Source organism: Elaeis guineensis, chromosome 5 (assembly GCF_000442705.2).
Source record: "Elaeis guineensis isolate ETL-2024a chromosome 5, EG11, whole genome shotgun sequence".
NCBI lineage: Eukaryota > Viridiplantae > Streptophyta > Magnoliopsida > Arecales > Arecaceae > Elaeis > Elaeis guineensis.
This window is the reverse complement of record NC_025997.2, coordinates 111,578,776-111,601,432: the sequence shown is the minus strand read 5'-3', so window position 1 is coordinate 111,601,432 and position 22,657 is coordinate 111,578,776. Positions and strand designations below refer to the sequence as shown.

The following is a 22,657-nucleotide window of genomic DNA, read 5'->3' as shown; positions in this document are numbered from 1 at the left end:
TCAAAGTTTGGTTGTTCAAAAAATTTTTTATGAAAGACCTAGGAGAGGCATCCTTCATTTTGAGGATTAAGGTCTATAGAGATAGATCTAGGAGGATGCTAGGATTGTCACAGAAGATATATATTGAGGAGGTGCTGAAGAGGTTCAGCATGGAGAACTCCAAGAGGGGTCTGATACCCTTCAGACATGGCATTCATCTTTCTAAGAAAATGTGCTCCAACACATCGAAAGAGATTGAACGCATGAGCAAGATCCCTTATGCTTTGGCTATAGGGAGCCTCATATATGCCATACTTTATATGCGACCTGATATCGTTCATGCTGCGAGTGTCACAAGCAGATATCAATCGAATCCAGATAAAGAGCATTGGACTTCTGTGAAATACATCCTTAAGTACTTGAGAAGGACTAAGAATATGTTTCTGATCTTTGGGAATGAAGAACTTAAAGTGCAGGGGTATACTAATTCAGACTTCATGTCTGATACTGATGATCGAAAGTCGACATCAGGAAACATCTTCTTATGCAATAGTGGCGCTGTCAGCTGGATGAGTTCCAAACAGACTGTGATTGCAGACTCCACCATGGAAGCAGAATACATCGCCGCATCAAAGTCTACGAAGGAGGTATTTTTTCAAAAAATTTATTGCAAAGCTAGGTGTGATGCCATTAAATACTGTCCTACTCTACTGCGACAACAATGACGCCATAGCCCTAGCTAAGGAGTCGACGTCTCATCAGAAATCCAAATATATCGAGCGACAGTTCCACCTCATCCATAAGCTCGAGAAAGGATACATCGAAGTGAAGAGAGTTGATACTGCGGACAACGTGACTGACCCACTGACGAAGCAATTGAGCCAGCAAAAGACTGAAGCCCACTTTGAGAAGATGAGAATTAGATTTGTAGTTAATTGGCTTTAAGGCAAGTGAGAGTTTGTTGAATGTATGCTCTAAAAATCAGATTGACTGACATTTGTAAAACACTCTTAGGGCATATTTATATATTGACTTTGATATTAATAAAATTGAATTATTTTCATTCACATTGTGTTTAATAGTGTCTGTGAATCGTCTATTGGGTTAATAGGTATGATAACATATATTCTCAAGAGTTGAAAATTTGAGATATGTGTTATTATAGTTAACTTATAAATTACTTCCGATCGTAGGATTATCATGGAGACGATGATCGATCCAAAAGATTGATATATGATCGTTTCCTTCGGATAGATGAGTTTTAAATCTACAGTGTGGAGACACCGGAGCGAAAGTACAGGTGCTTGTTAAGAACAAAGATACTGAGCGTGATCATTTACGAGCAGTCACAAAGATATCTATCTTCTCATTAGTGACATGCTCATAGCTGTTGTTGTGTGTTTAGTTCTTTGACCTGAGATACATCGGCCATTCATCTTGAGAGTGCTGTAGTTTAACTACACCATAACTCGGTCTTCTAGTCATTTGGGGTCATGAGGTGTATGTTGGCTGTAGTATGTTCATTGTAAGAATTGAGTTGCACTAAGATGGGATCTATCGACCTTGGTAGAGGAGTAGTCCTATGTAAATCATGAGATTGAGTCTAAAAGTCCATGATCATGGTAGTGTGAAAGATAGAAAAGTACTATCGGATTTCACATTGGATTCGAATCGAATGATTCTATCATATGACAATGATGAGGTTTGATGAGTTTATCTTGATCTCGGTCCTGTCGGAACTCACGATAGAAGAACTGGATCACATGATAATTGCACCTAGAGGTTCTTTTTCAATTCTGATAGATTGCCACTACATACTGCTAGGTGTCACTGATGGATTGTGGGATCAATTGAAATTATTTCGATGATCAATAATTCTAATTGATTGAATGGAAAAGAGTTCCGATCCATCGAAAAAAGTTCGATGATGTTGCTGATAGAGATCACAACATGTCCCATTATCATGTAGAATTGAACCTATGGGGTCACACAATAAAGGACATTGATCTAGGATTGCTTAATTGGACTCAATTGGTTCAATTGGGTCTAAGACAATCATGCTAGCACATGATTAAACCCAGATTTCTTCAAGATTGGATTCTTTATCAGATAGGGTTCAACCTAATCTATTTGGGCTCTTAATTTGGCACCAAGAGTTGGTTGTATTTAATCTTCTTCAGTCAAATTTGAATTTGATTCAAATTGCATCGGACCTACGCCCATTTGAAAGTCAGATGAGCATACGAGGAATGGGAGAAGAGAGGAGCGCACCCTCCTCTTTTGTTCGTGCTTCTCCACGCACAAAAAGGGCGTACGCCCCATTTGAAATTTGATTTCAAATGAGGTGCATGCCCATAATGGATAAGGATGGAGGGGCACCAAGTGTTGACGCCCCCTTTTTTTTCCCCGTGCGTTCTCGAGAGAAGAGGGATGCACGCCCCTTCTGGATGAGATCCAGAGGTGTGTGCCCCATATGGATAAGGATGAGAGATTAAGGAGGTTACCATTTAAATTTGAAGATTAAATTTGAAGTGTTCAAATTTGAACTTGGGTTGTTGGATAGGATCCACTTGAATTTAAATGGGTTGTTATGCATGTCCTAAAGAAGAGATCACTTGAACGAGATGCATGTCCTCTTGGTTTCTTCGAAGTTTTCTTATGAAGAAAATGCGGTGGAGCGATTAAGGGATGCCCCATCTGAAATTTGATTTCAAATGGGAGCCGTTCCATGTTGGTTGGAGAGGATTAGGGTTTCATGTCTATAAATGGACTCCTTCCAAAGGGTTCGGGATCTCATCATTAATAGACCCAAAACTCAGTCTCTCCTCCACCTCCAATTCCCTCTCACATGCCTAGAGTAGGCTGCCATATCCCATGCCCAAAGGTGTTGGACGGATCCTCAAAGTGCTTGAAGGTGTTCAAGCATCATCTCATGAAGGAAGAAAAGGCTGCGGCAAGAGTTGTTCCAACAGCCCCGGAGATCAGATCGGTTGCTGATCAAGAGCCCTCGGGTCCGCCTTGGAGAAGGTGGATTAGTTTTGGAGAAAGCATCCCAGATCAGGTCCGAGTGGATACCTATAGAGGTCGGGCACGTGTGCCGCTCAATAGCGGACCTCAACAAAATCAAGATCATTAGATTGCGGAGATTGTCTATCTCCACGCAAGGTGATGTGATCACCCTTTCACTTAATGTTTGCATGCTGATTTCTTTATATTTTTCTGATTTAGATCTATGCCTTGCATGCAGGATCGGTGGAAAAATTTTTAAAATTCACTGCCTTTGATCTGAACCGATCCGGTGCGCAACCCAATCCTTCAGCCACATAGTACCATTGATTGGAGATTGGAGATCAGAGTATAGAGCGACGTGATGGCACTCTTGCTCCTTTTCGATTGGAACCCTAACCCACAAATTTCACAGATGATAGATTTAACATAAAAGACAAGAAGGGGACAAGGCTCACCAGCTCACTGCCTTCTTGCAAGCTTCGAGCTCGATGTGGTATCCACCATCACCATGGGGGAGATGGAGCACTACTCCGCATCAATGGCAAGAGAAGGATCGGAGATCAGAGAGATTTGGCTTAAAAAATGATAGATGGAGGAGATATTGTGGTGAGAGGTCAGAGTGGGAGATCACAAGCTCAAGTAATGGGAGAGGATGATGCCAGTGCTGTTGGAGAAACCCTAACCTCAAAAACTCAAAAAGAGGAACAGGGGGAGAACTCTCCAAAATGCCTTAAATAAATGGACAGCACCTGGCTAGGCAAGGCAGTTACCTAGTCGGGTTCGGGCATGAGTGGATACAATGGGTTTAAGCCCAACCCAACCTGATTAACATTAAATAGCTTAATTAGGTTATGTTATTGAAACCTGAACCTGGCTCATTTAACAAACAAGTCAAGACAGGTGATTTGTTTATGATCTGATTTTGTTTAGCCTAATCCCAAACCTATTTATTGCAGGTCGGATATGGATGAGGTCTTTTTTTGCCAGCCCTAGTTCGAGGCATACGTATTGTTTCAGTAAGGAACTAGGATGGTTCAATGTTTTGAAATAGATAGAAGGTGAACTAGCCAAAATTACAAGTTCCATCTTTTGAGCAGTACCAGCCCATCACTTGGTTGAATCAATGGACTCATATAAATAACCTACACACCCTTCTTCCGCTCAATCCTGATCAACCTCACTGACTCGCGTGTATCTCTCTTTGACCTCCCTCAACCTCTTATGGCCCTTTGCTGTTTGCCCCTGCTGACAAACATCGCCCTTGCTGATTGCCCCGGTTGATCGTTGCCTCCACTTTAAAGCCAATCTTCATCCAAACCCTAGATTGCAAAACCTTGACCCTCAATCTAAATCCTAATTCCACCTCCCTCCATGCCCTTAAGCTCGTTGTGGAGGTTGGGCCTTGCATCCCTATCCACCTCCAATTGAGGTATGCTCCTCCCTCCCTCCCGCTTCTCTTTTGGGTGAGACTGTAAGTACCTGCATGGTGTTATTGTATTATGTGTTGGTACAGTCTGGTGCTACCAACATGGTTCCTGGCCATTAAGTAGCTAGTATCAATGTTGCAGATCTTGATGATTATCATTTTGGTTGGGCACGATATGCTGCATTCAATTTTTTGGATTTTTAGACTATTTTGGCTAGGCAAAATGTGGAGTCTTTTACTCTTTTCATGTTGTTGGATGTAAGTTAAAATGAATAAAATTCTTCAAGCGATTTAAATTAAAAAGTATGCATGTATACATATACTGCTCATACAACACATTGCGGCATGATATGTGTACCATTCTAGCCCTTAACTTGCAAGGGCACAATATGCATATGATGATAATTGTGGTGTCTTTTATTCTTTTTATTTTCATGCTCTTTGATTTTAAGTATGAAATTTTTAAATTTATTTTAGTTAAAAAATATGTTATTATATACATAAGTACATTTGTATGTATGTATGTATGTATGTATGTATAGGTACATACATATGTATGTATGTGTTTACATATGTAGATATGTCTGCATGTACGTATGTACCTACCATACAACATGATGTAGCAAGATATGTGCACCATTCTGGCCCTTAGTTAGCACAAGCACATCATACTGCATTCTATCTTTTTTTATTTTCGTATCATAATAATTATGGTACTTTTGTGATCTCTACTTTATATGCTCTTTGATTTTGAGATCTATGATCATAACAAATATTTGGATGGTCATACTATTTATACCATGTAGCCTAGTAAAACATAACATAGGCATTCATCATGATATAATCCTATATTTCATTAGCCTCTCTTACTTTCCTAATTTGCTTGTAGAGCAAGAAATAGAATGCATGACTTCTTTTGATATGGAAAGCATGGAACAGCATGTGATAGTGATAAATTGCTAACATGTTGTGTTGTGTAAAATACCTATTCTTCATTCTTTAATCATTTAATATAATCCATTTCATTTATTGTGATTCAATGTTTTCTTTGAGTTGGCACTGAATCATCTCTTCCAAAAAAAATATCTTGATGATGCTTTATATGTTCCTTGTAGGACACATTGATCATTCTGCAAGAGTTATGCGAGTTATCACATGGAATCGCTCAATTAAAGGCATACCTAACCCGGATGATGGGAAGGATGATTTTGATAATGATGAATGGGAAACGCATGCGACCATTTTAGATAAGATGCTAGCATGGGAAAAGAAACTACATGATGAAGTGAAGGTACATTGCATTTGATATTTGATTTAGTTTAATGTTTATGCTCTTTAATCATATTTTCTTTTCTTTTCTTTTTTTTTTGATTTTGTTCTACTGGTTCCAACTTGGTGATTTTCGACATAAGCAACAAGCCTTAGCCCTTCCCTGTGGTTGTCCTTAGATGTCTTACTTTACTATCTCAAGGCATCCAAGATAAATTCCTTCAGGTTTGAAAGCATCAAGTAATAGCAGGGGACATTTTCTTTTTATTATTTTTTGTTGCTTTTCTTTAGTAACATTTCATAGTTTTATTATTACCAAAAGAAACCATTTTTACTGCAAAATCATCTAGTGAGCTAACATGGTATAGCCATAACCATGATAACATGCTTTGTCCTCATTATTTTTCATTGCATTATGAGTTGTTTATATTTTTCTTTATCCCCATCAAAGCACAAACTCCTTAGGTTATTGTTGTAACTTGTATGTAGATTTACCCATGGTTTCTTTTTAATATTCCCCAAACTCTCATACAAATTTGAATCCTTTCTAATGGTTGCCTCATTTGATTTTCGTTGCAAAATATCAATACTGTGTCAATTAATTAAATCATCACTTCATCTTTGATTTATGCAACTCCATGTTTTACCAATTTAAATAGTTTTAAATTTTTAGTTATATCATACACCCACCTCATCTTTTAAGAGTTCATACTCTATTCTTGCAACTTCTTACCTGACTTAAGATATGTAGATTGTTGTTTCCTTTATTGTTGTTTTCTATAAATTGTTATCAAGTCTTCTAGCATGCGACAACTACTCAATGCTTTTGGAACATTAAAACCTAATTATAACATCTAGGAAAAACTTGTAATTTTTGGCTGAAAAAATAATTTACACAACATGCTGCAAATCTGACACTATGGGTTTGCTGGTGTGCATGGCTTTGTCATGGTTTAAGATTTCAGTTTGGAGAACGTATTGGCTAACCCCATATCTAGCTATTTTATTTTACACCAACTATAACCAAGTTATGCCAAACAGGTACCGGGTGCCAAATAGATACTGATTTCAACCAGTTAGTGATTGGTACAGTATGGTACTGGTTTGGTACTGTACTGACACATGGTACTGTATGGCATATCTATCATCTAACTAGTGTGGAATTTTTTTATTATTTTTCATTTCTTTTCTAATTTTTTCAGTTACTGTTTTAATCATTATGGCTGTTTCATTTAGGATTTTGATGTTGTTTTCATATCCTATTTTGTCATCAAATGGACTTAAAGTACAATTAATACAATGGTAATATAGGTAAATGCATAAGTATATATAATTGAATATACATATAAATATATCAAATGAACTTAAAGTACAAAACGTGTACTGATCTCTAAAATTTCATGGAATATTTATGTCCTTTATAGATGTCGGGATTACGGTCATAGTTCAAGCCCGGGATAGTAGTTCAACTTTTCAAATAATCTTCTCCATATCCTTGCATTCCATAACCTGCACCTATTGGATGGTCACCCTAATGCTAATCTCTCTATCTGATACTGGACTAGCCATCTGAAGATTGCAGCAATGAAAATCTGATTCATAAGCTGCCTGAGGCTATGGAGGGTGGTAGCTTCTTGAATATGATGCTTCAGGTGAAAAATATCCACATAGGTTCTAGCTTGGCTATGTGGGAAAGGATTCAATGTATGACTCCAATCTAGTATGTCTAGGGATCCTACTCCATATGCAAGGTCATTTGCACCGGCAGTGCCATGTCCCAAAAGATCTTGAGAGGCTTATCTCATGTATGCAATGCTATCCTCACGGGCTCTCTCAAGTCATCCACCATGGTCCATATCTTGTATGGCATGATTGAATTGAGATTCACATTTGAATCAACGATCCTCGGAGTGATATTTTGCCATGTTATGCCCACTGTGTCCTCCTTGGCCGCCAGATATATCATCACTCAAATTGTCATTGCCATCATTGCTATTATTGCAAGATGATTTCACAACCGGTCATATGAGGGCTGACAAGTTTCTAAATCAAAGTGAATAGACTTCTCATCCACTCTCTCCAATGGAATTGCAGTTCCCTTTCTTTTTCCTTTCTTAGTGATATAAGGACTGCTTTCTTTTCCTGGATGCTCCTAATATCAACCTGGCTTTGCTAGGTGGTTCGATTGCACACACCACCCTGACTGGCCCTAGTTGCCTAACTAGACCAACTACTTTAGTGGCCTCATCTTAACATCTCTCTCTTAAATCTCTTGGAGGATATCTTGGACATGGAACCTTACGATGATTTTCAGCTCCCTTCGACCCTTATAGTTGCTCAACTCAATAAGCGTTGTATGTATCATTCTGCTGGTTGTTTCGCATTCACCCTATCCTTTCTTGCTATGAAACTAGCCAGTCAAGGAGCTGATCCTGGCTTATCAAGCATAGGCTGTTGCCCCCAAGTCAACTAATCATCGGATCCTGCTCATCATATACGAAATGATTGTGGTGGATAATCATACTTCAACTCTATTTCCTCTTCAATACACTTCAATCTGAGCCTTAAATTTAATGAATAATATACCAATTCATTCAAGTGCTTCTATATGAGGTGGTTCCTTTGTTTGCCACTAGAGATTGTCTGAGAGGACCCGGATGGCCAACCTTTGTAGGATTTTTGATGATTGTCCAAAATGGAACTATAGTTCAGCTGCAAATACAATCAAGCAAATCACATATCAAACACAACTTATCATAAAAAATTAGACTAGCCGGTGTCCAAAAATTCCTAGATTCATGCTTTCTTTGCTTGCCATAGCGGCTTCGAACCAAAGCTATGGGAGCCTCCCTAAACACTTTATTCTATGAAAGACACATTATATTATGACAATAATTTGCTTAATTGACAAAGTAATGATCATGTATGCCATTAAAATAACTTACCTCTTTCAGACATCGGGCAACAACGATCGGATCAGGCTCATCTTATAGATCACATAGTGTAAGGCGATCAGAAGTTCATCGTCCATGTCCATTCCTGGGATACTATATAGGAACATCTTGTTAAGGTGATAGGCTGCCAATATTTTGCAATTATTTAGTTAACGATCAAATGATTGCACATTGGATTTTGTTGTGTAAGAATAAACAATTACAAGAATGAATAAATTATTACCTGCTAAATGTACTCCTTACCAATCTAATAATCTCCTCTTTCCTCGATGATGTCAATGTACTCTTGGGTATGCTTTAGATCTGCCTACCTGATTTCGGCCTTAGCAACCATCATCATGTGATAAAAGAAGCCTATTTAAGGGTATCTCTCATTGTCTACAGCTCTCAGCACTCAATATAATAGTGAGATAGTCTTAACAATTCTCTCATTCTGCTGTTAAAATTGCTAGCTCATGACTAATCCCTCCATGTGCCTGCCTTCCATGTCAGCTTGAGCAAATCTACTCTCCTTCCACTTGGCACTCACAAACATATGATACAATGTAATTTGTGGAATGTAAATTGTGGCAAAGTGGGTGACTATTGGCCTTAATATCTTATCCACCATATATTTCCTCATCAAAGATATAGTCATTGTGTGGTTCTATACGAATCTAGTAATGGATTGTGTTGTTTCGACTGTCTATTTAACTCTATGAATATTTTTGATGTCCATTAATATCAAATCTATCGAATGTGCTGTACATGAGATCCAAAAAATATGCAACCTCCTAATCATCAGAATCTCTCCGTCAGTCTTATTTTTTGTTATGTTATACCTAGTCTGTTATTCATGATCAGCTCTATTCACTTCGGCTTCTTATTTTCCCTTCTTGGATTCAATTTTGCAAGTTTAATAAGTATGTTATGTCATCAATTGATAATTTCTTGACTAATTATTTAAAAATTAGTGAATTTATATTTTAATGCAAAAAATCATCAAATTATGTTAGGATATATTCTACGTTATCTATAAATAATACTAATTTTTTATAATTTTATATGGATTAAATATTTTTTAATTAATTTTATATAAATATTTAGAGGATTAATTAATCATGTTAATGTAGAATCCTACTGGGGATGCTACATATGTTTTTATTCAATTGATAATTATTTAATTATTTATTTAAAAAATTAGTGAAGTTTTTTTATAAAACTAAAAAATAGATTATTACTTTAGAAATACTTCGACATTATTTATACATAATACTAGTTTTATAATTTTTATAATTATTTAAATATTTTAATTTATTTTTAATTAAAAATCAATATTTAATTATGAAACATTAATTTTCTTCGGATTAGTGAAGCATCCTATCAGGAATGTTACATATATTTTTCTCAACATATAGGGAAGCACTAATCATCACTTATTTTTCAAATTTATTTGTGTTTGGGCTTAAATTGCTACCAATGTAATCATCCCCAAATTTAAACAAATTGCTATCAAATTTGTTTAAACAAGTTTAAACAAATAACCCTATCAGGGGTGATCATCCCCAAACATTCTACCAATTTTTCAGACAATTTTTTATCATTATTTAATTTATTATTATTTTTTAATTCAAAAATATAATTTTAATCTAAAAATTATTTAATGAAAAATTATGATTTTTATGCATTATGTAGATTTTATGTAGAAGTAGATCTGCAGCATACAAAATCCAAAATTTTCCCGTGATCTTCCGTCATTTTCCTCTTTTTTGTCTGATTTTTGGCACGAAAAAGAAAAAACGGGAGGAAAGGGAAGGGAGAGGGCTGTTTACCTGATTTTGGGTTGGAAAATCCACAAAAAAAAAAAAAAAACCTCTTGTTTCATTGTTTTTGAGTGGAGAAAAAATAGATAGAGATAGAGAAGGCACAATGGCCTTCTTTGCCCCCCTCCCAATCATTTAAGATGGAACAGGACCCGAACCACCTTGAACTGAGCAGAACTGCCTGGTTCTAGTTGCTTTAGGTTGGAATTGCATGGTTTGGGACCTTGGGCCTTGTTCTGTGCCAAAATGCTGAATCACTGTTTGGGGGTGGTACGGTTCAGTACACCCTGCACTAGGTGGTTGGGTTGGTATGATAGACTACTTCTAACTGTATTTTACGGTTCTTTCAATATCTTAGTTAAGTTCCCCAAGGGCAATTAACATTGCATTTAAAATATGTTATTGACTGTGTATAAATTGTAATTTTTATAGAATTTGTACAATGCTAGTGCATATGTTCTCCATACATTAAAAGAAAAGGGAAGAAAATTCGGAGTTCTCTTTTGAATTAAATTAACTTGAGTTGTTTCTCGTTTCCATGTGAGCCTTTTTAATCTCTTTCAGGGTGCATTCTTCCATTTGGCACCTGATATCCAAAGCAGACAGACACTTCTAGGGTGCTGATACATGTATAGATACTGATCAAACCATGATATATGCTTTGTGGATTATGTTAATATAAACTTTTGATCTGTATGCATGATTGATATGTGCTTGCTAGATGAAAATGGTCAATATTACTGTGGTTCCCGTCATGTTTACAATATTTTTGCTGTGGCTTTTTTTATATGCAATTGCTTTGGTGGATTCTCAAATTTCAGTAATCTTATTTCCATGTGCTTATTTGGATAGATCTTGGAGGTGATTAGCTTGAATTTCAATTTCTAATTATATGCTTTTGGATGCATTGAACATCATTTTAAATTCCGAATGTTTCTCCTGCAGTTGATTAGACTTTTGTGTTGGTGTTTACACATGCAAGCTTAATTGCATGGGGTACGGAAATGATTTTCCTGGCTTTTTATTTGTGAAATTTTTGATTTGGTTGCATGAAAGCCATTCCACATTGCAAATCTTACTTGTTGAGTTATCCAGACTTGTGTGTTTGCACATGTCTATGTGTGTAGGAGTATTTTTGAACATATAGGGAAAGAAAGTCTACAAAAATGACTGCCACAGATATGGTGTAACATCTAAGAGTGTTCTGAGCACATGCTTTTGGATGTCCGTGTTGTGCTTATGTTTTCCTTGCAACATAACTTCTTATTCATCTTCTCCTTCAAATGTTGAATCTAATGATGGCTTTATTTATTGGAGACAGGCAGGTGAAGGTATAAAGATTGAGTATCAAAGGAAGGTTGCTTTACTCAATAAGCAAAAGAAACATGGTCTCCATTCTGAAGCACTGGAGAAAACTAAATCAGCCGTAAGTCATTTGCATACAAGATACATAGTCCATATGCAATCTGTGGATTCTACAGTTTCAGAAATTAACTGTCTACGTGGTGATAAGCTATATGCAACATTGGTGGACCTTGTTGATGGGTAAGTTGTTCTGTAATTCTAGGAAAGGGCTTTTTTGCTGATTACACTGTATATTAGGCAGTAGAATGTTTTTTAAAAGTATCACTGCATTCTGTTATTTTGTCATTGTACCTTTTAGACTGTTATTCAGCTGCTAATTTAATTGTAAAATCTTAATTATGACTAACAAGCCTTAACCGTACCATTTGGAGTTATTTCAGTGTCTTGGCCTTTATCAGAGTTTCTAAGCAAGAGTTTTACCTCAACAACTTCAGTTCATGTGGAGAATTATCCCATGATAACTTGATTAGGGATTCAAAAAGCCCCTAATAGATCTGCTTAAGTTGCTTTGTGTTGACTGACTATCATTTTTACTGCAAGGTCCTTTATATATAATTTTACTTAAGATACATTTTGTGATTTGTTTATAGTTCTAATTCAGCATTTACTTCTATGCTTGTGTCATAAATTTACAATATTATGTACAAATAAATTTCAATGGAGCATGCCAGACCTTATTCTGAATATTCATCTACGAAAGATATGATGAGAGATCCTTTTGGCCCAACATTGGTGTAGGCTCCCCATGACAAGGACTTGCTTCTCTTGTTACTATTATTCAGCAGTTGTCACTACTCCTTTTTAGAATTCCTACATCACCTAGCCTAACCTTCCTACAAAACATTTATTATTCCAACATTTGTTATGTCATAGCTGATCAAGACCATATATTAATTCTCATTCACTATCCTAAATCTTTTCATTAGATGTCTAAAGTAGTATAGCTTGCATTGTTGAGCACTTGGCATGTTGGCAAATTGATTCTTAGAGATCATTGTAGCTTTTGTAATTTTTATATCTTCTCTGACGCCCATATCTTCTTATATATGTGTAATTCGATTTTAGTTTTTGCAATTTTTCATATTACATTTATTTTCACAGTAGATATAATAATATTCTTTTTTTCTTTGGCATTTCCTTTGATGTAGTTTTCCATTGAATAAGCTAGTCAACCAGAGTTTTCTAATCTTTTCCATGGTTTTGCATACCAACTTCAGAACCTTCTACAACCTTGTCAATGCCTATATTTTTTCAATTTTCCTAATTAAATGCTGGTTTAATTCGTTGGAGTAAATATCTTTGCTAGAGGGTTTTTCTCCATCTTTTGATAATCTTAGCATGAGGGCAGTCCGATGCATGAGGCTTCTACTATTGCAGGGTTTGGATGGGATTAGATGCATGTAGCCTAACCCCATTGTGCAGAGAGACTGTTTCTATGTTTTGAACCTGTGACCTCTAGGTCATAATGAAGTAACCTTACCACTGCACCAAGGCTCACCCTCGTTCTATAATATTAGCATCTTTAATGAAAATCAAATTAGTCTTTCTTTCACTATGGTGACTCCACCTAACTTGATCTATATCTCTTATTTTCCTCTTATCTTAACTTATACATAGAATTTTTGTTTTACTACCTAACTTAACATAGAGATTACCATAAACTATATGCTTGATCTTATGTAACATTTTTAACACCCTATTGCATTTTTTTATATATTTCTATTAGTCCTAAAAAATGTATTTACTGTTATTTCTTATAGATGATATGTACTAATTGAGGACCTCATCCGAAAAGGTCAGTTAGAAGGTGTTACTTGTGTTTCTTGGTCTGTATAAGTATCCAAGATCTCCTTAGTGCATAACCGATATTAGACCAAACGTGTGCTTGCATGGGTCCTCGCATACTCCATTTAAGCCTTGGTATCCTCGCTAGGCTAAGGATCTAAACAGCTCAAATCCAATCACCAACACCATGGAGGACCTATGGTCAGCACTAAAAGGGCATGTGTTGCAGTGTTCCTTAGTCTAGATGGGCCATGGGCTGGGTTTGCTCTAATATCATTTGTGGCAACTCAGGATTTTCTCCCAAGTATATAGCCAATGTGGGATTAAGCACACGCTTGCATGGTCCTCGCATGATGTCGGATCTTCTAAGGATTTTCTAAATATTACATGGTGAGAGGTCAGTTATTATTAATTTATGCACAAGAAAAGCATAGAAAATGAAGAAATTATACATCGAGCTAGCTAGGATTTCTTGGATGATTATTGTAGTCAAGAAAACAACTACTTTCAAAACTACTGAAGTTAAAGTTTTCCAGCTGACACGTAAAACCACGAAGCTCAACATTAGAATCTCAATAGCAAATGACACATTTTTTATTGCACAGCTCATTAGGAGTTTATAGATCTCTATTATTATTTGTCTGAATAGCTAAGAGGAATCTCTATGATTTTATTATCTTAAGAATCTTCTTTCGAATTTGTCAATTTATCCTGGTGGCATTAAGACTAATAGAAATTTTAGTTGTGATTATTCATGTTGCCCATGCTTCTGTTTGAAATATTAAGGCTTGTTCATCTATTTAGGACTTTTGCTCCATAGGATAAAATGTTTGTGGGATATAGATTTGCATCTTGTGGGATTGCACCTCATATCTCATGGAGGAAAATTTACCAGATTTCAGTTCTATACAGTGTTCAGAATCTTCAGATACAAGAGCAAGACACTCTTCATGACACTTCCTAGTTTCTAATATGGTTAGCCTAGTGACTATGGCATGACATGTGAGGGGTTCCTCTTAAGCATTTGATTGAATGCCATCTAGGCTGCATGGAGACTGCCATTTTGGTTGAAATGTCATGGCTGTTCATGTCTGAGCTCCTACTTTGATCAAGGAGGTTTTAGATGGTGGTGGCTATCTGGTACGGGGGAAGAGGAAGTATTGTGGGGCAGTGGTAAGAAGGGGAAAGAGGTAGGAGTCTAGGTTGGTGGTGGAGATGGCAAAGGAAGAGTAGATTGTGGAGGAGCAGCAGTTGGGTGGAAGGAGAGGGGAAGGTGAAACTGAGGTGGGTGGTGGTCGTGTTGGAGCTACAACAAGGTTTCTGTATATATGTATAGAGAGAGAGAGGGTGAGATTGTATTTGGATGGCTGGTGGTTGAGAGGGGGGAGGGCAGTGGTTGCTTAAGTTAAACAGTGGTGGGTGGTCATGCCCCAGGAGAAAGCAGATGAAGAAATGGAAGGGGAGGAGATAAGAGGTGCATATTGAGAACATAAAGAGAATAAAGCCTGATACAAGGATTTCTTTCCTTGTGGGATTTTCACATTCCCATTGACTTCATTAATTATTACTATGCATGACATCCTGTGCCCTTAGGGCTTGTATCCAAGCGGATTTAATTTTTCCTATATCCTAGCTAATCTTAATACCGAAACATCTACTTAGAAGCAAATTCGTCCATGTAAGCACTCTTTGCATGCTAGTGCTTCCTTAGCCCATAATGGTCATAGGAATTTATTTTGAGAGGAAAACAACTTTATTGGTCATGTTTTTTTGAGAGAAATCAAATTGGAACAATATAATGCAGCATCTGAATCTTGATTAATTCCCACGTACACACATTATATGTATATATAGAGCCAGGCTAGAATCAAGTTGACCGAATTTGGACTCAGATCCTGTTAGGTTAAAACTCTATAATAGAGGTCTTACATCAATGATCCAAGCCGTTGAATATGATCTACTACCTTAAAACTATTTGCATACAAAAAATCATATGATTTGGAGACCCCTAGCCTATGCATCAAGTAGTCAAAAATTGGACAGCCTAAATAAAATTGAATTAGATGTATCTTTTGATCACTTGATGCATAGGGTAGGGGTCTCCAAATCATATGATTTTTAGTATGCTAGTAGTTTTGAGGTAGTAGATTATATCCAACGGCTTGGATCATTGATGTAGGGCCTCCATTGTCCAGTTTTGACCTGACTGGATCTGAGTCCAAATTCGATCGATCTTACCTAAGTCTGCCCCTATATATGTGTGTGTGTGTCCATACATACATAAATATATATGTATATATGTGCGTGTATCCATACGTACATATATATATATATATATATGTGTGTGTGTGTGTGTGTGTCCATATGTACATAGATATATTTCCATGTTCAATACAAGAAACATGCCCCTACATGCTATTTTTAAAGGATTCCTATGTCAGCTTCTTCTGGATACCTAAACGCTTGACACTCTGTCGCACGCCCAAGTAACATATCTACAAGATTAATTCTTGTCTTAATCATAATTTGGCATAATGAGGATGAGCTTACGAACTTCTGATTTCAAGGATAATATGGACATCAATCCCCAGCCCTGAGAAAGTAGCATTCTCATGCAATGGGCTTATTATGTAGTTCGTATTTCCATAACAACTTGCATCGCATTTTCAATTTCTTGTTTTTGCTTTTCTCGGAAAACAAAAGAGAGAGAATGTGGGGAAAATCTTAAGAGGACAGAACAAATGTTAATAATTTGTTTGTCTCTTGAGTTCCATATCTTGAATGCTTGTATTACTCAGTAGTTCTCTTTTAATGAGATGGAAAGCAAGCAAGTCGCCATCTACCTCCTTATCATTGTTGTGTAATATACGAGTCCTGATGATTTTTCTCCCTTATTGTGCCCAAATACAGTGAGGTTCATCTACTTAAATTTTTAATGTTGCATTTTGATCAGGATGGCAAAGATGTGGGAAACAGTGCATGCACATCATGGCACCCAGCATGAGATTGTTGTGAACCTCAGAGCATTTGACATCTCGCTTGCTCCCAAGGAAACTAGTGAACAGCACCATGAACGTACCGTCCAGCTTTGGCAAATTGTGAGACAGTGGCATTTACAGTTTGAAAAACTAACAAAAAGTCAGAAAGAGTACATTAAAGCACTCAACAGCTGGTTAAGGCTGAACCTCATTCCAATTGAGAGCAGCTTGAAGGAGAAGGTGTCGTCACCACCACAACCATCTCAACCTCCTATCCAGGCCCTGCTGCATTCATGGAACGACCAGCTCGAGAAGCTCCCAGATGAGCTGGCTAGGAATGCTATTTATAGCTTTTCAGAAGTTGTACGCACAATTGTGGTGCATCAGCAGGATGAACTGAAAACAAAAGAGAAATGTGAGGATCTCCGCAAAAAGTTTATACGAAAGAAACGGGCTTTTGATGATTGGTCCTATAAGTATTTAGAGAGAAGGGCAGCATCAGGTGAGGAGGCCAATCCTGAGGGTGGCAGAGCATCTAATCAGGACACTCTGGCAGAAAGGAAGCTTGCAATAGAGACTCTGGAGAGCAGGCTTAAGAATGAGGAGGAAGCCTATGGAAAGCTGTGCCAGCAGGTGAGAGAGAAGTCGCTTGGGAGTCTGCAGACACATCTGCCAGAGCTCTTTCGGGCTGTATCAGACTTTGCTCTAGCATGTTCTGAGATGTATAAGAAGTTGAGATCTGTCACTCAGTCACAGAATGGTGCTTAACTAGCTCGAGTTCAAGAAATTTCTTGTACAGTTATTCAATTTGTATGTGTTACCTATTTTTAGGTTCTTTGATTTATATTTGTTGTTTATTGCTTGTTGTGAATGACCTGAAGAAGGGATTTCACCATCTCTCTATGTAAAAAAATAAGTATGGATTGCTGAATATGACTCATATAGAAAAAAAACTTTGTTTATTCTGTTTATGAGATAACAAAACCCCAATTAGCGGAGGCCAATTTACTTTGCAAAAGAGCAGGACCCTGCTGTAATTTTTCTTTCCCACTTTTTCGGAGAAATCTCCTCCCTGAGCTGTCTCTCATATAGAAAAACTGTTTATTCTGTTCATGAGATAACAAAAACCCAATTAGCGGAGGCCAATTTACTTTGCTAAAGAGAAGGATCCTGCTGTAATATTTTCTTTCCCACTTTTTTGGAGAAATCTCCACGCTGAGCTGTTTCTCTATTCTTTGTATGCCCATTGTTGGAGGGTAATTTATCATCCAGGCTGAAGATATGAATCAGCGAGAAGGCATGTGATGAAGTGTATAGGATCGATACTCCGCACTATTGGAGATGAAGGTACCCAATTTTGGAGATAGATATGTCTCTCTTGAATCATGAGAGAGTTGTCCGAAGGAGATCTTTTAGTACATAACTTTGGGTCTTCCCGATTCTAACTTCGAACCTTGGCGATCCTTGATTTTTGGCGATCTTTCTAAGCAGAACATCAAACTCCGACTGATCCTGACTTCAGCCTGTAATCAAGACTCCACCAACCGATCCCCACCTCCACAGCAAGCTAACATTTGAACAGGTGGATTTCAGACTTCGGCGGTAGATATACTTTCAAACTCTACCTATCCTTATCCCAGCAAATACAATTGATCTCGACTACCTTCATTCGGTGCCTAAACGCATTGGACCGCTCCAAAGCCTTCTCAATCGAAGCCAGTCCTATTCTATCTGTGCTCTCATTTCAAATTCAAAAGTTTCTGTGGCACCACAGTTGGCTTCGAAATAGATAAGGTAGGTGTAACTGCCCAATCTCGAAGATCCTGACCAAAATTTTGCCGTATCGTATCCAAATCGGCCAAACAAACTTTTCAAAATGGCCTTTCAGCCCTCGCCTATAAAATGGCCTCCAAGGGATCCCAAAGGTATGCATGCACAATCTCTCTAAAACGCTCTGTTTCTTCTATTTTTTAAAATCTGATTTGAGCGTTCGAGGATTCCCATCGGAGTCAACTCTGATCAGGACTTGCTTTGCAAGTTACTTTCGAGGAAGGGCATGCCACCACTCTAGCAACTCCGATCGAAATTTGAATTTCAACGGTAATAGATTGGTGCTAGAAAAAGGGCCCATGATTTGTGCTAGAAAAAGGGCCCATGATCTGATTTTAAGGAGTAGGAGATCGAGACCATGGCCCTATATAAAACATCTTCCCGACGATCCAATGCCGCTACCTCCCAAGTGGTGGAGAACACGGCCAACCCCCAGCCCAGGTGCAACTTCAAGAGGTTCTTCCACCACCTCCGTCACTGGTGGTGGTCATCAGTGCGAAGTAGTTCAACCTGCTATTTCAGTAGGTACATACCCTGACCACCACCATCTAGGCAATGCAGTAACTCCATGCTGCACCGACAGCAGTGGCGGTGCAGCAGTTTCATACTGTAGCGATGACAGCAGCAACACAGTCCACCAATGCTGCATCGATGGTAGAGCCGCAACCAGCAATCCTGTAAAGCAATCCAAGCTACCACCGTAGAAGTGATCACAGATCTCCCTATGGAGCCCTGAGCAGGGGAAACAAACTCACCATAGTCGACCGCAAAGCCCAGAGTGAAGAATGCAGCAGTCTTCGAGTCTCTGTTCTAGATAGGACTCGACTCCTAGTCAGCGATTCCCTCCGTAGTGTATGAAGGATTGTACTGCTCGAGATGTGGACATCAACTACAAGCTCTGAGAGATGAACGAGCAGAGTGAAGCACTCTGCAATCAGGCTCCAATGTGGGATGATGGATATCATATGGACTTGTCATTCAATATTCGGATCATGCAAGAATCGCTCTCTTGCAACTTCAAAATGTCGCAATTGGAAAGCTACCATGGGATTACTGATTCCATGGATCATCTGAAAAATTTCAAGACCCTGATGCTCTTTCATGGGGCTACCGATGCTGCCCTCTGTCGAGCTTTCCCATCTACCTTAAAGGGTATAGCTTGGCACTGGTATTCAAGTTTGAAGTCATGGACGATCCACTCATTTGACCAAATGAGTTATTTGTTTGTGGTCACTTTGTCAGTAGTAGGAGGCAGTGGAAAGGATCTAACTCTCTAGTCAATATCAAGTAGAAAGAGGGAGAGTCAAAATTTGATCCTATCTCAGTCGCTTTAATATGGATGTATTGGAGGTTCACAATCTAGATCAATCCATCGCCATGATAGCCCTGAAGGGTGGACTTATGAAAAATGATCTTCGATACTCTCTGGAGAAGACCTATCCTCGTGACTTAGCCAATATGTTGGCTTGAGTAGAGAAGTACATGTAGGCCGATGAAGCATTTAAAGATGAGCCCCTGATAGATGTGCCTACCGGAGAGAAGAAGGAAGAAGAGGCGAAGTCTCCACTAAGGATTCAGTAGCACTCCCGCTCTCCACCCAAATATCCGAGGTCCTAAACTCCCCCATGGAACCTCCAATAAAGGAATTCCTTCAGAGGAGAGTGACGTGTATCTCTATTTAAGATATTCACAAACTACATGCCACTGAACGCTACTCGAGCCAAAGTGTTGATGGAGATTAAGGATCGAATCTCTTAGGCAAGAAAGTTGTGGATCCATCCAGATCACCGAAATCCCAACAAGTATTGCATCTATCACCGTGATCATGGCCACAACATCGAAGAGTGTCTTTAGCTTTGGGATGAAATTGAGGAGCTTACTCAACATAGTCGCTTAGATCGGTTCATCAGGCATCGACAGGAGCAGTCGGAAGAACGACGAAGGTCACCTCACCCATCAAAACAGTGGCAAAGGGAGCCCTCTGGAGATCAACCTCCTATCGGAGTAATAAACACAAGGTTATATCTTCTAACGAACTCCTATGTTGTGATGAAGTCCTTAGGACTACTTTGATCGATAAAGGAGGATTTATCGCATAGTTCTTAAATTGGTTCACGACCAAACGATACGCTATTACTAAGATGCGATATCAAGTGTAGGTCATTGTGTGCCATATGCGTTGATTGTCCTCATAATCAAACGGTGTGGAGATATTGGTATGACATGCAGGTGAGATGTAAGAGTACATTATCACTGAACGTGACCACTGTGGAGCACTCTACTGTCAAAAGCAGCTCACAAAGGGTATGGGTATAAGTGTCCCTTCGATCTGAGATTACCACGGTGACTTGCAAGCAACTCATTGTACTTTGGTGTCGGACTAACTGAGTTTCTAATTCACTGACGAAAGATTTCTAGGTGCAGTCAAGTATTTATCAAGTCGGTGCATGAGTCAAGATGGGATTGATTCCTTCGAATTAGTAGGAGTTAATGTATCAATATATTTCAATTTAGCAAAATCTAGGTCCAGATAATCCATGTGATGGATTTGAACGATTCAATGTTGCTTCACCATCATTCGATCTATCTGGATATTGGGTCACTATTGCTAGATGGTTACATCGATTGGTTCAAAAATTTATTTCTATGTTACCGACTTAGATTCGAACCTATGGGATCATACTCAAAAGAAGTTTCTGACTGATCATGTGGCTGATCAACGATTGAGAATCATTCAAAGGCTTAATCGTCAATTCGATTGATAATTAACCTTATGTAAAAGTTGTAATAAATTTATTCATCAAGTGTTAGTGAATTAATAAAAAATTAATTAATAATTAGATTATTAATTATCTTAATTTGATTGAGCAAAGAGGATTAAATAAAATCTAATTGAATTAGATTCAATTAGGTTTGATCTGATTAGGTTATGAAATGACCTAATCGCTAAAGGAGAATTATCCCTAATTTGATCAGGACTTTGGCTCAATCAATTTTTAATTTGATTAAAATTTGATTAAAAATTTATAAATATAATTAGATTAAATTTTATATATTTTATTTGGACTAAATCAGATGTGATTTGGTTTGGATTCAAATAAGAAAACAAAAGAGTCCATAGAAGATTGGACTCTTCCTCCCCATGTGCCTCCCACTTTGATACCATTTTTCTCCATGCTGAAATAGTTTTTGCATAAGTTTTTTCATGCCAAAGAGTCATTTTCCTTCTCTATCTCACACCCAAATTTGGATAGGATCTAGTTTTAAATGGTATGTTCAAATTTGATTTGAAATTAGATATCTTAAAGATAATGTTTGACATTATCTACAACCTCTCCATGCCAACTTATTTTTTTCTCCTTATGTGTGCGATATTTTGAGGAGATTTTTTATGAAAAATCAATTGAAGAACTAATTTATCATGAAAAATTTTGAGAAGGGCATCCCATATTTTTTTGAGTATGTTTGGGTATGAAATTGAGAGAGGGTGCGACATCTCTTGAAAGAGTCCAAGATCTCTTGGACTGTTCACCCAACTTATTACATGCCAATAAAAAGGGGTTTGTTCTTCTCTTTTGTGCATGTAAGAGGCTAGAGAAAAGGAATGGTGAGAAGTCCTGGGGTGTGGTTCCATGGTGTGAAAAAGAGGAGGAGAGTCCTCTCTCTTTGGGTTAGCACAAAGGCTATTTTCTAGGGTTTCTTCCTTTGAGCTTGGGAGAGAGAAAAAGAAAAGAAGAAAATTATTTTCTTCTTCATCTTTCTTTTACCTCTTCATCTCCTCCAAAAGTCTATCTTCAACCTCTGAAAAAATTTTAAAAATTTAAAGAAGGGATCCAGATCAGCCAAGAAAAAGGTCTTCGCTTGAGCTAGCACTCCCGAGAAGACCGATCAGATCAGGACTTCGAGTTATACTTTTCATAGAGGTCGAACATATGTGCGGTTGTGAGCAACTAGTGAGGACCCTCTCTATCATATCTCTCAGCAATGACTATCATCGACCTATGATCAGGTAGTGAGTTCTAAACTTAGATTAGAAGTAGATGTGATCTACTGCTTGCATCCATGCATGCAGATTTTATCATGGATTATTTCAGATTTTATATGCAACATATTATGTCATGGATCCTCGAGTAGATTGATTTGATGATTAGATTATATACATGTTAGATTAATTTAATTAATCTAATTATCTTCTACTGTAATTTATTCGAAAAAATTTTGAAATACATACATGAAATCGTCTACATTTTCCAACAGTGG

The 22,657-nt window shown here is 37.7% G+C and overlaps 1 protein-coding gene across 1 annotated transcript in view; it reads left to right on the top strand.

Moving 5' to 3' along the window:
• LOC105033966 (protein ALTERED PHOSPHATE STARVATION RESPONSE 1-like) overlaps nt 1-17,538 on the top strand; it is a 30,523-nt gene extending 12,985 nt beyond the window's left edge. Inside the window, exons 2-4 of the mRNA XM_010908958.4 lie at nt 5,530-5,705; nt 11,761-11,984; nt 16,543-17,538. Of these exons, the coding sequence (XP_010907260.3) occupies nt 5,530-5,705; nt 11,761-11,984; nt 16,543-17,335 (1,193 nt within the window). The 3' untranslated portion in view covers nt 17,336-17,538. The remainder of the gene's footprint in view (nt 1-5,529; nt 5,706-11,760; nt 11,985-16,542) is intronic.
• Nucleotides 17,539-22,657: the final 5,119 nt, after the last annotated feature.